At 40.2% G+C, this 13,832-nt stretch overlaps 1 protein-coding gene and 1 long non-coding RNA gene across 4 annotated transcripts in view; one reads left to right on the top strand and one right to left on the bottom strand.

Moving 5' to 3' along the window:
• Positions 1-13,293, bottom strand: part of bcl2l11 (BCL2 like 11) — a 35,824-nt gene extending 22,531 nt beyond the window's left edge. For 2 of the 3 annotated variants that reach the window (XM_028007969.1, XM_028007970.1), the window contains exons 1-3: positions 10,647-13,289; positions 7,915-8,354; positions 1,220-1,335 (exon numbers count right to left, since the gene is read on the bottom strand). In XM_028007969.1, coding sequence (XP_027863770.1) covers positions 1,220-1,335; positions 7,915-8,354; positions 10,647-10,660 — 570 coding nt within the window. In that variant the 5' untranslated portion in view covers positions 10,661-13,289. Of the gene's footprint in view, positions 1-1,219; positions 1,336-7,914; positions 8,355-10,646 lie in introns of all 3 variants that reach the window. The other variant, XM_028007971.1, reaches the window with a different exon arrangement.
• Positions 1,354-8,008, top strand: LOC114138599 (uncharacterized). Its single transcript, XR_003594245.1, has 3 exons — positions 1,354-6,189; positions 6,292-6,357; positions 7,896-8,008. It is a non-coding gene; the product is annotated as an uncharacterized LOC114138599 (long non-coding RNA).
• Positions 13,294-13,832: the final 539 nt, after the last annotated feature.

The following is a 13,832-nucleotide window of genomic DNA, read 5'->3' as shown; positions in this document are numbered from 1 at the left end:
TAATTTCATGTCACAATCAGAGACAGGCGCTAAATGTCTTATCTATTTTTGGATTACTGCAGAAGAGAGTTTTGAAAAATAGGCCAAAGTATGAGGGAAAAGTGTGTCAGCCACACTGGTGCCACAAGGTGACAAACAATGCAACATGGCAGAGGTAAACCGGCACTGAGATTTGCTTTCAGCATCTGTGAACACTTTGCTTCATCTTCATGCCTGCCAGCGAGGATATAAGCAGCTTAACATGCTGTGCAAATAATTTGGTATTTGAAAATGTCAGCTCCACCGCAATTTGTGCCACAAGGTTTTGCTTTTGACTTTGTTTTTATTGCTTAAAACTAGATGGTAAACAGAAGAAACAACATCTCATCTCTTTTTTCCCCTTGTCTTTTCCGTGAATGTTTAATTTCTGTTGAATTATGATTCCACTGATTATAATCAGATTGTGATTGAAGGGCCAGTGTTTTCATTACCATTAGCTAGCTTAGCTAAAATACCGACTGGTCACAACTTTTATTAATTTAGTTATCATACGTTCACAAGTTTTAGTCAAGTCTCAAGTATTAGATGATAAAAATAAACGTTTGTCCTCAAATGCATGCCATCTATTCTGCCTGTGTCACTGTATCAATAACAATAACAAACAGTTTTGTTATTGCAAAAAAAGGTAACAGAAATACCTGGGTGTGTGCAGGGAAAGTGGCTTAGCATTATCCCGATCTGTTTGAAGCACTGTGATGATATTCAAAAACATATCAAAACTTCAAAACTCTTGGTGAGTAATGGTATCAAAAATAATTCATCCATATTGTTAATAGCGGCAGATTTTCCCTTTTCAAAGCTTCCTTTTAATTCACTTAGCCATTCACTAACAGCAATATTGTTTAGTTACTATTATTCCCAATAATGCCTAATGTCCCTAATTTGCATCATACCTTAACTTTGCATTAATTCAGGCAGTTGAATTAGTCATATTCAAACTAACAAACTTTACTATTTGAAATACTGTAATGATTAAAAAGAAAAACAATCTGAAAAATCTGTTTAGCAGCAAAAACTGCCAAGCAAAAGCAAATACCTCATTTTTTAAAAATAATTTTTAATAAAATCAGGAAGTGAGGGGTTAAGTTCATCAGCGCTCAAATAATTTAGATACATTTACAGATGTATTGCACAAAACTTTACATTGAGAAGAGTTTGATATGTGATCCCTGACTCTTACCCTTACCATCAGCTCGTTGTTGAAGTTATCTCCAATAGCACGGAGTTTACGACCAACTGCTTCTGACTGCATATCCCGTGCCGCGTTAATAGTGCTATAGTGGTTGGGAGAGTGCCCTGAAACAGAGAGCAGAAAACACATAGTAATTTTTTCAACATATTCGTAAAACCGTAACGTGTGTCTGGAACATTATGAGTCAGTACAGTCAGAAGCAGCATTTTCTGCAGTGATTAGGTGTTAAGACGAGAGCTTCCCTGTTAAATTTACAGTTCGCTCATCTATGATTCATTTAAGTGAAACATGAAAAATACGTTATCACACAGGATCTGTGGTCGGGGGTTAAGACTTGAAAACCAAGTCAACCTGAGCACTGACATATTTTAAATATGACTCCTTGCATTAAAGGAAACCACAGAGGAACTAAGCTCAGTGGATGCTTCTACAAAGCCTTGTATGATGTTCAATGGCTTCTTTGTTTGTCATATGGGTGACCCCGTACTATTCTGGGTCACAGAACATTTTCTTTTACATTTATAGTTAGCATCACATTGCAAAGGTATTCAGACACCTTCAGCTTTTTTTCTGTTTTGTCACATTACAACCACAAGCTTAAGTGTATGTTATTGAGATTTTACCACATACATGACTTCTGTAGGTAATTGGTGGCACTGAATTGTATTTTTGGATATCATCCAAAAGAGTGCACCGAGTATAAATCTCTTTTTATTAGCAGTAGTAGTATCGTATACCATGTATTTTCCTTTCACTTCACAATTATACACTGTTTGGTGTTGATCTGACATCCAATATCCCAATAAAATACATTGGAGTTTGTAGATGTACTCTGACAAAATGTAAAACATGCCACTGTATGTTCTAGGAAATGGATCATATAAAATATATTTATTATTTACTTGCAATATAACATGTAAAATGTATCTTTGACAGTTGTGATAGAAACAAAAACACACCAGCTGACCGTGTGAGCGCATGTTTGTACCTCTGCATTGGTGTGTGTGTGTGTGTGTGTGTTTGTTTTTGTGGTTTATCTGTTAAATTTTCAGTCTGAACTACAGTATAAGTATGAAAGGCTCTGACCTCTTACCGATCTCCGCTTATGACTCATTCACGCCGTTATGAAACCCAGACTTAATATTTCTAACATCCTTCAATATTGAAGCTACTGATTCAGCGATAAATCCGTCAGGCGCTGCTGAAGCATGGCTAGAACGGTGTTAAGCAGGAGACAAGGAAAAATTGCAAAGGCTCAGAATGTGTCATCATTGCTGGAAATGCAACTGAAAACAAGCATTTGTCAATTCGCTCAAATAGATGCTTGTTAAACAGTGAACAATTGAAATGCTTTAGAGCGCAAAGAAATTATAACCATGTAAAGCAGAGTTAAGCAAAGCAAAATTATATATTACATATCAAATCACAGCATGGAAGGTTTCCAAAAGTGTCAAAATCAGCAAAAAAAAAAAAAAAGTCTTCAGCATTTATAAAGTAGTCCTAGATTTGATCAACATTGCAACAAATTATCCAGAGGGATGATTAATCCAAAATGTGACTAGGCTGCATGAAAAATGTTTTACCGTATTCGAAAAGAACCCAAGAGATGGTTGCACCTTTAACTGATCCTATCCTGTCAATGATTGTTTACTGTCATTGATTTTCTTTTTTTTAAACCAAGAACTAGATCATTAAATTAGTACTAAACGCGGTGAATCGGACACCAGGTTCAGCATCAGTATCCAGCAGTGGTTGGGGAAGCTTCACATTGACTTGACACTTGACATGCAAACAAGTAAAAGAATCAGACTCTTAAGGGAAATAACTTATTTAAAGAGCACACTTTGTGTTTGTGCTAATGGCATCCCCCATGTTCAGGTTGCCCAGGGCAGAGAACCACACTGCCTATATCCAATACCAGCAATGTTTGGCGTGAACATAAAAATATGTCTATTTGAAAGCATACACAAATACTCAACAATTTTGTCTTTTTGTTCCAAAGGGAACCAAATGGCCAAAGAGATGTTTACAACTTTGTTGTGAATTAAATCTGTAGAAGAAGTCCAAATTCTAAAGTTACCCAGACTGAATATGAAAACTGATTACACATTAGTCCAATTAAGCATGTTGGTTATTTTATACAGATTTATCAGCTCAAATCAAAGCTGATCATCAAGCAATTTGTGTAGCTATTTGTTTGTTTGTTTCTTCTATTACGAAGGTGTTCATGTCAAGAAAAAACAAAAACAGAACAAAAACGCTTCGCGTAGCTTCACTTTGACTCTCCAGACAGCTGACTATTGTGTTTTCTTCCTGCTGCCGCATGAGGAAGTGCAGAGAGACCGAACTCTGACAAGAAGAAGATAAACTGATCCTTCTTACGGTACCTTTTGGCATCCGACACACAAACAAGGAAACATTCTTCATATCTGAAGCCTTTATTGCATGCTGGCGACAACACATGACAAGCTGCAGCACTGCGCGTGTGTTTTTATCTGTTAAACATTGTCATCGACAGACAAAGCAGACTGCCTGAGATGCATAAAGTTTCCGTCTGGGTCACACAAAGGAGCTGCAGGCCTATTTTGACTGCTTAACATGCGCAATTAATGAGTGACCTGTGCACACATGCACAATCTTCTGATTGCTATCTGTCTGGCTGCAGTGGAAAAAAATAAATAAAAGAGACACAAGGAAATCAGTTAAGCTAATCACTTCTATTATATTCTCTTATAGAGAGTACAACACCCTGACGCTTCTTAGGGTTTTCTGCTAGCATCTGGAGATAGCACAAGTGTATCTCTAGAATAAACACAGAAATATGCATGGACATAATTCAATCTCAGTTGATTTGTTGTGGCATTTGAATTTAAATGTAACCATTCATTCCTAATGAACAGTAAAGTGTTTGTTTGTGCAGCATTTGTGAAATCCGAGAGTACCCCTCTATATTCTTAAGGCTTTTCTTTCATGGCTTGTTTTCAATATTTGCTGTTTTTTGCCCTTTTTTCGCCTCAAGTTTTGTTACCAAGCTACAAGTCAACACAGACTGCAACTCTAGCCGGCAGCACAGCACTTAAAAAGTCTTCTATTGTAGATGATGTCGATATAAACAAGTCCACTGCAGCACTATTTTCGATCTTTATTGCTGGAGGTGACAGCCTTGCGTGCTTCGCTCTGTTTTTCAATCGAACCATACAACAAACACAAAAACAGAATCAGAAGGACCATGAGAACTGCTGAAACTCCATGAAACACTTCACTGGCTGCTGTAAAACAATAAAAAAAATATGCAACTTTTTCCACATCATGACTCATTTGGTGTTTAAAAATTGTACAACCTGGAAAATCCATCCGATTTTGATGTCATGTCCTGTCATCCTGACACTGAGGTGATCTAAATACAGCCAGTGGCTACTTTAACACCTTTAAGGTGTGAGCTACACGCGTTTCCCACACTGAGTCTGAACACAGAATATGTAGCTCAGCAGAGCATCATGCAGAAACAGCTTCATGATATGTTGTAAATTTGTATGTAACATGCATATCACAAAAAACTTATTTGACCACAGTAAGTGTTAGCTACTTATGTAAGGATTCCTATGCATATTTGGTGACCTTTTGCCACTTAGAAATCTTTTATAAGATAAAGTGTTTGGTGAGCTTGTCAGAAATACAATAACTTTGTTAAATTACTTGTTTATTATACTCATGTGAATATCGCAAAATTCATCAACATTATTGCACATTGCGCGTTATAGGCCACGCCCCTTTGGTTCCGCCATCCCAGACGCACGTCTTGGAAGTCTATATCCCTGAGACCTCTACACATTCACTTGTATGATGAAAAAGACAACGCGATTTAAACAAGTGAGGAAGAACTTTGTCAATCCTCTGCTGACAAACTGACAGCTATTTTTGGTAAGGCATCAGTGTTGAGAGAACTTGCAGTGAATAAAGCAAGAAAGAAAATAAATGTGGCTCTCCGTTCGCATGGGAGCACAGTAAGATTTCAGCTGAGAGATAAGAAAAGAAGTCGCCTTTTTGCTGACTCGCCATTGCCTCCTTTCAGCTTTTCTTCGCAAATTTTCCGGAGTTTCAAACTGAAACCTTTGTTTCACTAGTGAACACACTCTGCAACATTCACAGATCCGTCATCTTCTGCTTGCTTTGCATCATTCTCTAACCACATGTGTTACATGATAAAAACCTACATTACTCAAATATGTGCAGCCACTAAGTCAGGCTTGTTGAATCCTAAATGTGTTAGCATGTAAATCTATGGCAATGCTTCCACTTAATGTCATTTGGGACAGAGAAGAAAAAAAAAAATCACTGAGATCCAGATTGCCACCCACCACAGCTGACTGTGTGGTGTAGGTGCTTATTTACACAAAGAGAGGGAAGTGACATATGACCACAAATGGTGACACAATAACAGTTCTGTCCTATGATACCTGCTGCCAACAATGCTTGTCAGATTATTTAGCCTCTGGGAATGGTTACACCGTGAAGTAATCCCAGGAAAACCAGGCATCACACAGCCCTTACACTGTACCTGACCTTGTAGCTGGCAGGTTAAAGTCAACAGGATGTCCTGTCAGACTAATTTATACATCAGACATCTCACGTTCCCACTGAAAGAATTAGGTGAACAAAGAAAAAAAGGTTTGAGGACCGGACTCAAATGACAAACACTTCCTAAAAAGTATCAGCTGATACACCCTCTGCTCCTATCTTCCAAGCAGCTCATCCGTGTCTTTGGAGACTCTATTGTCAGGGTCCAACAACCTTTTTTCCCATTTAACCAAAACGTTTGTGCAGGTCATCTTTAGGTGTGCGCTTTTCATCCGGTGTTAAAGAGGAAGTGTGCTCCTTTTGTTACAGCAAAATGCCTTATGGTGTATCTTGAGCACACTGCAGTCTAAACGTAGCGCTGGACTCCAGAGAACAATGCGGTAAAACATGCTATACTACATCGGATTTAATTATTGATTTTAAAACGAAACGATCTATGTAGTAATAATATTAATAATCATATCCTACTCCTTTTTTCTTAGCAATGGAAGTTGCACGAGAAAACTGCTGAATCATCAGTTGCACTGGGAGGACACAAGACAAAACGGGTTGGTTTGTTTCTCTTTTTGGTATAATGACTGATGAGTTACCTCAGGGTGAGTAATATTCATCGAAGTACCCCTCTCCCTTTTTTCTCTTTTCCTTTCAAATTGAGCTGTGTAAAAGTGGCTTGGGCAACATGAGGGAATCAGGGGAGGATACATGTTTCTGCCTGAGTTTGTCAGAGGTTCCTCAGTGAGCCAACAAGCTGACCTGAGCCAAGTATTAGTCAATAAACCAGAATGTGTAAAAGTGTTGGTATTACTCATCTGACAGAGTTGCAAACGCTTTAGTGGAAAATCCAGGTTTCCCTCACGAGGAAAACTCCAACAGACAAAAAAAAGAAAACGCTCCCTGAGAGTTGTTCATGTATTTAATATCAATATCAATATCAGCCCCTCCAAAACTCTGATGAAGAAGCGCTTGAGGAGCGGGCGTCGGGCTTCTGTTTGGTTTCGCATGTTGCTGCACACCCACACAAAAACTGCAGCCAGTGAAAACATCTGAAGCAGCCTGTATTGCACAGTCAAGTCTCTGGTTTTCACGTGCAAAGCAGATTGTTTTCTTTCCCCCCTTAGCAACACTTGTCATCTTTGGCCCAAATAATCACAATTTAAGGAAAGGAAAGTTCTGAGAAGTTCACAAGTTATTTGAGTTAATTGTTCATTTTAGATTATTTAAATTTGAATAATAATCAATTTTTCTTCCTCATGTCTAGTGTCCAGCAGAGAAATTTAAAGCTAATTTTCATAAGGGTTGTATTGCAGGCAAATGCATGAACTAAGTTTCTGTAGAGGAGCAAAACTTTAAGCTTGTTTCCAGCTTTAGTCAGATTAGCGGCAGTGCTAATGCTAAAGTCAAACTTACTCGAGAGCTGAGATTCTTAACGTGGATGCATGATATATCGGCACTAACATCGGTATCGGCCTGATAAATAAAACTGGGCCGATATTAACAGCTATTTGTTCCCATGTTGTTGATGTTTCAGAAGGGGGAGGAGGGAGGCTGGTCATGTGGTATTTGTTTGGTCATGTGACTGTGGGGAGAAGCAGAGATGCAGAGGGGAAGTCAGTGGTGTGGTTGATTTTTTTCAAGATGTTGAAAGAATGGTGGAATATATACTGGTAAATATCGATTATCGGCCGTAACAGTAATATATTGATATCGGCCCAAATTTTACAGATCGGTGCATTGTTCATTCTTATGCCTCAGAGAAGGTGTATCTGCCAACTTATTAATATCAATTCAAAACCTATTATTGATATTTCACTAACATCTCATCCTTTAAAGTCTGAACAGTATTTTTTTCTGTTTTAACACAAGTGGACAAACCAGATGAGGAGAGTGATCACAAGTAAGAGGTTTGGGCTCAGTTGGCTCGTTGTTGTTGTTGTTGTTCTTCTTTATTTCAGCCTTCCCTGTATACCCATCCCATCTACAAACTACCATAGTTTATTATAATTTAATATATAATGTCTGAAACGGAATGATCTTTTAAATCCCTCACCCCTCCCTCTTTGTTATTTTCTTTCTCTCTTTTTTGCAGTGCACTGAAGTTTGCTCACCCTGCAGCCCGAGTCCACCGTGCTCCACAGCCATTCGCTGCAGGGCGTGGTTCATCACCTGGCCGGTGAGGCTGGGGGTCTGCGTGGCTTTGTCAGCCGTCACTGGGTGCGGAGAGAGCGGGGAGCTCGGCAGCGAGTCGCAGTCAAAGGAGAAGTATCCGCTGGATGAGCGGCGGGTAGGGCGAAATATCGACCTGCTTCGAAAGACGTCTAAACTGGCCGGGCTCACGGAGCAAGGCGGCGAGTCCGAGTCCGGCTCCCCTCTTCGTCCTTCTCCTTCTCCTCCTCCTCCTCCCCCGGCTGTGGAGGCGCCCGCCTGCGGCGCGCGGCTCCGCTCTGTGTGCTTCGAGGAACGTGGTGTTCGCGCTGAGGATGCTGGGTCTCCGCCGGTCCCCTCTGCTGGCGTTACTTCGGTCGAGCCATCGAGCAGATTTGGCGGTCTGTTGGATGAACAGAGCGTCACCGTGAGCATGGGCTTTCATCCCTCTGCCCGGCTACAACAGCCCCTCTCCGCGTTTGTGCTGCGTGTTTTCCGGAGCCGCAGCTGCGCGTGCAGCGCAACCTGCTGTGTCACGCCTGGACTTTGTTCTGCAATTCTTTATTTTTAGAAATGCGGAATCGCAGCGTTTTTTCTACACCCTATTCGTTTAATAGCGCGCTGACCTTTCTAGTGTCTTTACATCAGAGAAGTCGGCGTTTCACCTGTGGGGCCTGTGCGGATTATTTTCATCGGCGTCCACAGCACCTGATTCCCACAGCCTATTTTTTTTCCCCCCCAGCACAAGCGGTAAAACCCAGTTTCCTGTTCCAAAACCGACGTCCAGCGAGTATCTATTGTTTGTCAGAAATTGCTGATTATGGCAAGTCTTTGTTTATTTTTTATTTGTTTTTTGCTGGAGAGGAAAAAAAAAAAAAAAAACCAAATCCGACATATAGGAAGCGGCTGGGGTGACTTTAACTGCGTCACAGGCAGTCAACCTGAAACGCACCCGCCTCAAGAGACAAATCTGGAAGCTTTTAATGGGATCCTATTGCAGTATCTCCAGAATGCGCTAAATTAAATGAAAGCTCAGAAGTGTAGCTTCAATACAACTGCTCAGAGTAATCTGTAAATTTGGGTTTAGAGCCTTAACGATAAGCCTCTGTTCCAGATTGGCATTAAAAAAAAGAAGAAGAAGAAAGAAAATGTGTTTAGGTTGTGTTTTCTTTAGCGCAAACTCTTTCATTTTGTATGCGCAGACGCGAGTTTAATAACTATTTCCTTTTACGCGCGCACAAACGGCTACTGCACTTGACCTGGACGCGCCGCTCTCTCTCCTGGTGGATACATTATAATATATATATATATATATATATATTTTTTTTTTTTTACGAATCCCACGAGGATTTGTGCGTGAATCCAAACACGAGGAGAAACTGGAAAGCGAAACAGCAACTCGACGGGCACGGGCAGCGGCTGCTAACGCGCAGGCACACACGCACACACACACACACACACACACACACACACTGAGAGAGAGGAAGGGAGACAGAGGAAAAACAGGCAGAGGAAAAGGAAGGAAACCAAGCCACCGTGTGATGAAATGTTGAAGGAAATCCGTCCACAGTGCACTTCACCGTCGCCACCGTACACTTATAAAGTGGAGTTTGTTTGCGTGTTTTTATGTCAGCCGTGGGGCGGGAAAACATGCGACATTTTAAGATTGCACCATAAGCATGCAGTTTGCGACATGAAGAGAAGCACATATATACGCCGCTCAAGCATACGGAAGTCGCGAGCTTCTGGATTCTGCTTCAGTGCGTGTGCGCCTCCCACCGGAGGTGCAATGGGACGTGCAAATGTTGCGATTGAGGTGCAAATATATTAGTCAACGACCGCTAATTACCCGCTATGGCTACATCTAATTACACGCAAAAAGACAAGTGCATTTGGATGGGGTTTTTTTTTTGTTGTTGTTGTTTTTTTTTAAAGTTGTTTTTTAATCCTCGGTTACTTCTTATACTGCGTAAACCCGGTGACCTGGGTTCTGCGCTGCAATCTGAAGGCACAAAGAGATCCTTAAGACAGAAATAATCAGTGTCTCTATTATTCCAGAAGGGGAAAATAAGCAATTGTTGCCCAAAAGTGCTTTCCGTCATACCGCAAACGCGTCTTTTATTAAAAAAAAAAAAAAAAAAAAGGAAGGAAAGAGAGAGAGAGAAAGAAAGACCACTCTCTCTTTCTCTTTAGCAAATAAAGCACAGATTCCACAAAAACCGACCAACATTTGGAGCAATACACAAAAATCCTTTATCCCCGGTGCAACCCGACCTGCGCCTGAAGGGTCAATAAAGAAGTGGAGCTGGAGCGTGTCGTTCTTAAACACCGGAGCTTAGAAAAGCACAATAATTACCGAATCATTTTTTCTTCAAGTATTATTCCAACTAGTTCAGTAACTACCGTGAAATAAGCAGATTATGTGTTTACGGACATGCTACTCGGAGTGCTTGGCAAACTGCAGGTTTAGTAAAGCCCTCATTAAACTATAAATGCACATATTATTGCTGCTGTTATAATTGCGGTGATGCTGCGATAAATAAAGGAATGGCAAACAGACCCGGATAAAGTGCGCGCGGGTGCAGCGCAGTCACGGAAAAGCCGGCGTGAAGCGGCGGATCATATTATTCCAATTAAACAGCGGGGTGACGAACAACGCGCGCGCTCACTGTTCGCTCGTGCTGACAAAACTTACCTTAAAGAGTGCATGTCAGTCACAAGACTGACATGCGTTGACACATTGGCCCTAACTTCAAAAACTGTGGGAAAGCAGTTTGCGGGACTTCTAATGCTGGTCCACTAGTCCAAAGTGGCGACAATAAATCCCGAAAAAGAAATAAAAGGTGGAGGGGAAAGACGTCGACGTCAACAAGCGAGTATATTCCAGAGTCGGACGGGGGCAGCGGTTGAAAAGTGGTTGAATAGTCCGTGTGGAAACTCCACCGTGTGAGGTAAACAAACTCCAGCCTGCCCTTTGTTGCTGAGATGTTTCCTTCGCTCTCCGTGAAGCTACAGGGAGAAAAGCTCTCAGTTCTCTGTATATAAATTGCATTGAGATCACTCCGCCCCCATTGTGTGACGCAGTTTTCTGGGTTTAAATGGTCTGCTGGGTGAATAGGCGGTTCACCGTCGCCCTCTGGCGTTCAAGCGAAACACCTGTGACTGGAATTGAGTGGAGGGAAATAAAAAAAAAATGGGCACAGAACGCGCACAAAAACGCATAGCAAAACGCAGAGATGAAACATTTAAACATGCTTAAATGTTTAAATTTAAACATTTAAAAAAAACATTAAAATGTTTAAACTTACGGCTTCTCGTATGAGAAGACGATCTTCTGGCTGGTATTAAAACAGTCAATAACAAATGAGTCATGGCAACGGACGGCATATTAAGAATAAAATCTGGTTAGATTCACTTCTGTGATGGAACATAGCAATGCATTAAACAAACCCTTCGCATTTTGCCACGTTTCAACCACAAAGTTTAATGAAGATCACCTAATAGACCAAAGTAAAGATTTTTTTGTGTGTGTGTTCATGTTTTTGCATCTTTTTGTACAAGTAAAAAGCAGAAATGCGTAACGTGCATTTCTGTTGAAGCCACCGTGAGCCAGCTCTTTGCAGATTCACCTTTTGCTGCAGTTACAGCTGCTGCATTTTGGGGGAATGTCTCTACCAACTTTGCACGTCTAGAGAGTAAGACACATTTTTGGACCATCGTTCTTTTCAAAAAATAACTCCAGCTCAGTGACATTGGATGAAAGGTGTCTTTGATCATCAATTTTCAAGATTTGACACCTAATCTCACATGGATTAAAATCTAGAATTTGACTGGGCCATTCTATAGCATTTTATTGCTTGTGTGTTTTAGGACCATTACCCTGCCCAAAGTTAACCTTAAAGCTAATGCCATGTTTTAGAATGACTCTACAAATATTCATAGCAAAAATACCAACCTCAAAGCGATCTGAGAGCTCACTTACCCAACTGTCAAAATCACATGTAATGTCTTCAACACATTCGCTGCTATATATTGACGTTGGCAAGAGAGCGATTTGAGTAATACTGAAAAGGTTAAAACCACTCTTGAAATGAAAGTACATTTCAATATCTTTCCACTTATGAATCATATAAAGAGTACTGATTAAGCAATAGTGGAATTCATGAAGAAATACAGACCTAGTGATTAGGATGATATGCACAGGGGGATTTTGTGCCGTTGCATCCTAAGTTTATGTCCACCAGTTGACTGGAAGTTATGGAGGTTAGCTGAAGTGTCCAAAGGGGCAGCCATCTTCCTCTACGCCAAGTTGTAGATCTAAGTCTGCAGCTTATGGCCAAATGGTTATAGGACGGTTAAGTTACATGTTTTTTCCTCATGCACAGAATGTTTCAGTTAATTCTATAAATCCTTTCTACCCATAACATTCAAAATCCTTAAAAATCCACAGTGGATACATCATGGTCTATAGGTTTGTGGCTGTCATAGCTTTTTTAATCAAAGACTATGACATTAATACATTCAAACCTGCACAGGTCTGAGAGTTAACACAACCCTGTCATTTTCACACTCTACAAACTATTTTGTTTCTTAAACTACCAGGTATAGATTGCTCATCATTACCTTTGATTGCGATAACACCAATAAAAATGTTCTCATTGTTTATCAAGAAAGGCATGGATGAATAAAATCTACTTAAAAACAAAACTTTTTGCATGTACTACTATGTTGTCTTTCTAATGATTAAATGTCACATGATCAAAAAAGAGGTTTTGGTCTTTCAGTAAATCAATATAGCACACATTTATTTTTCATTTTATCTAATTTGGCATCCAGTATTGGCAAACAAATGGGTGTTAGGCAGTATAACATAAGTATTATGAATCAAAGCAGTTTACAGGTGCTCAGCTGTAGAAAATAGATGACATTAACTCAAAGCCACACCATCGCATCACACATGGCGCTTTAATCAAGTGAGTGCTGTGAATTGCAAAAGCAACATGCAAAAACACGAATTGCAAAAGCAAATCACAGTGCTCACTGATTCAGTAATGCTGATGCAGAACTTCGACTCGCTGAAAGCAACAAGAGGATCCGGTCCACAGAACTCCGACAGCTGGAAGGTTTAAGGACAAAGAAAGGAGTCGGATCAATACAGACGGACGAGAGTGAGGCGATCAATAACATTTGCATGTGATCAATACCGGTCAGTGTCTGAGTGTGGGAAAATATTTCTGATAGTGCTTCCCATTTCTGTCTTCACTGTTTAATTCCTGAGCAACATTAGTTTTAGTGATACAGGAGGCAGTTGAGGTGATTTTTTTTTTCAAAAAGTGTTAGATGCTTATTAGAGTTTTAATTGATGGAAACGAAATAATATTTTTAATACTTTTCCCAATGTCCTGGACTGGATTCTCCTCTCGTACATTGGTTCCTGTGTTTTGGTTCCTCTCTGTTATTCCTGTCAGTAACTTTGATTACTGACTTTGTCTCACCTATTAAAAGATCTCTGCGCATGGCAAAGCATGACAAAAGTATAAACACCTAGACATGGTGGAGCATTTGTTTGCATCGTTGTCATGCAAACACATGCCTTTTGAATTATTTTGTCTTTATTACAAAAGGATTTCATTATGGTGCTGCAGCACTCTGGAAATGAGCTGAAATTGCTGATTTGAGAGTCATTCTGAAAGGCTTTTTATGCATTTGAGACATTTTCCACCACAGCCAAACAGCTATTTAGTACTTTAAGAACAAAACGGTTTCAAAATGATTGTTTTCTTGCCAGCCACTCGGAGAGAGTGCGTTTCATTTCCATGAAAATCGGTCACTCCCGAAATCACAAACATGCCAATATGTTCTAAAGATGACCAGATGTACT

The sequence above is a fragment of the Xiphophorus couchianus genome, chromosome 22 (genome assembly GCF_001444195.1).
Source record: "Xiphophorus couchianus chromosome 22, X_couchianus-1.0, whole genome shotgun sequence".
NCBI classification, from domain to species: Eukaryota; Metazoa; Chordata; class Actinopteri; order Cyprinodontiformes; family Poeciliidae; genus Xiphophorus; species Xiphophorus couchianus.
This window is presented reverse-complemented; position numbering and strand designations above follow the sequence as displayed.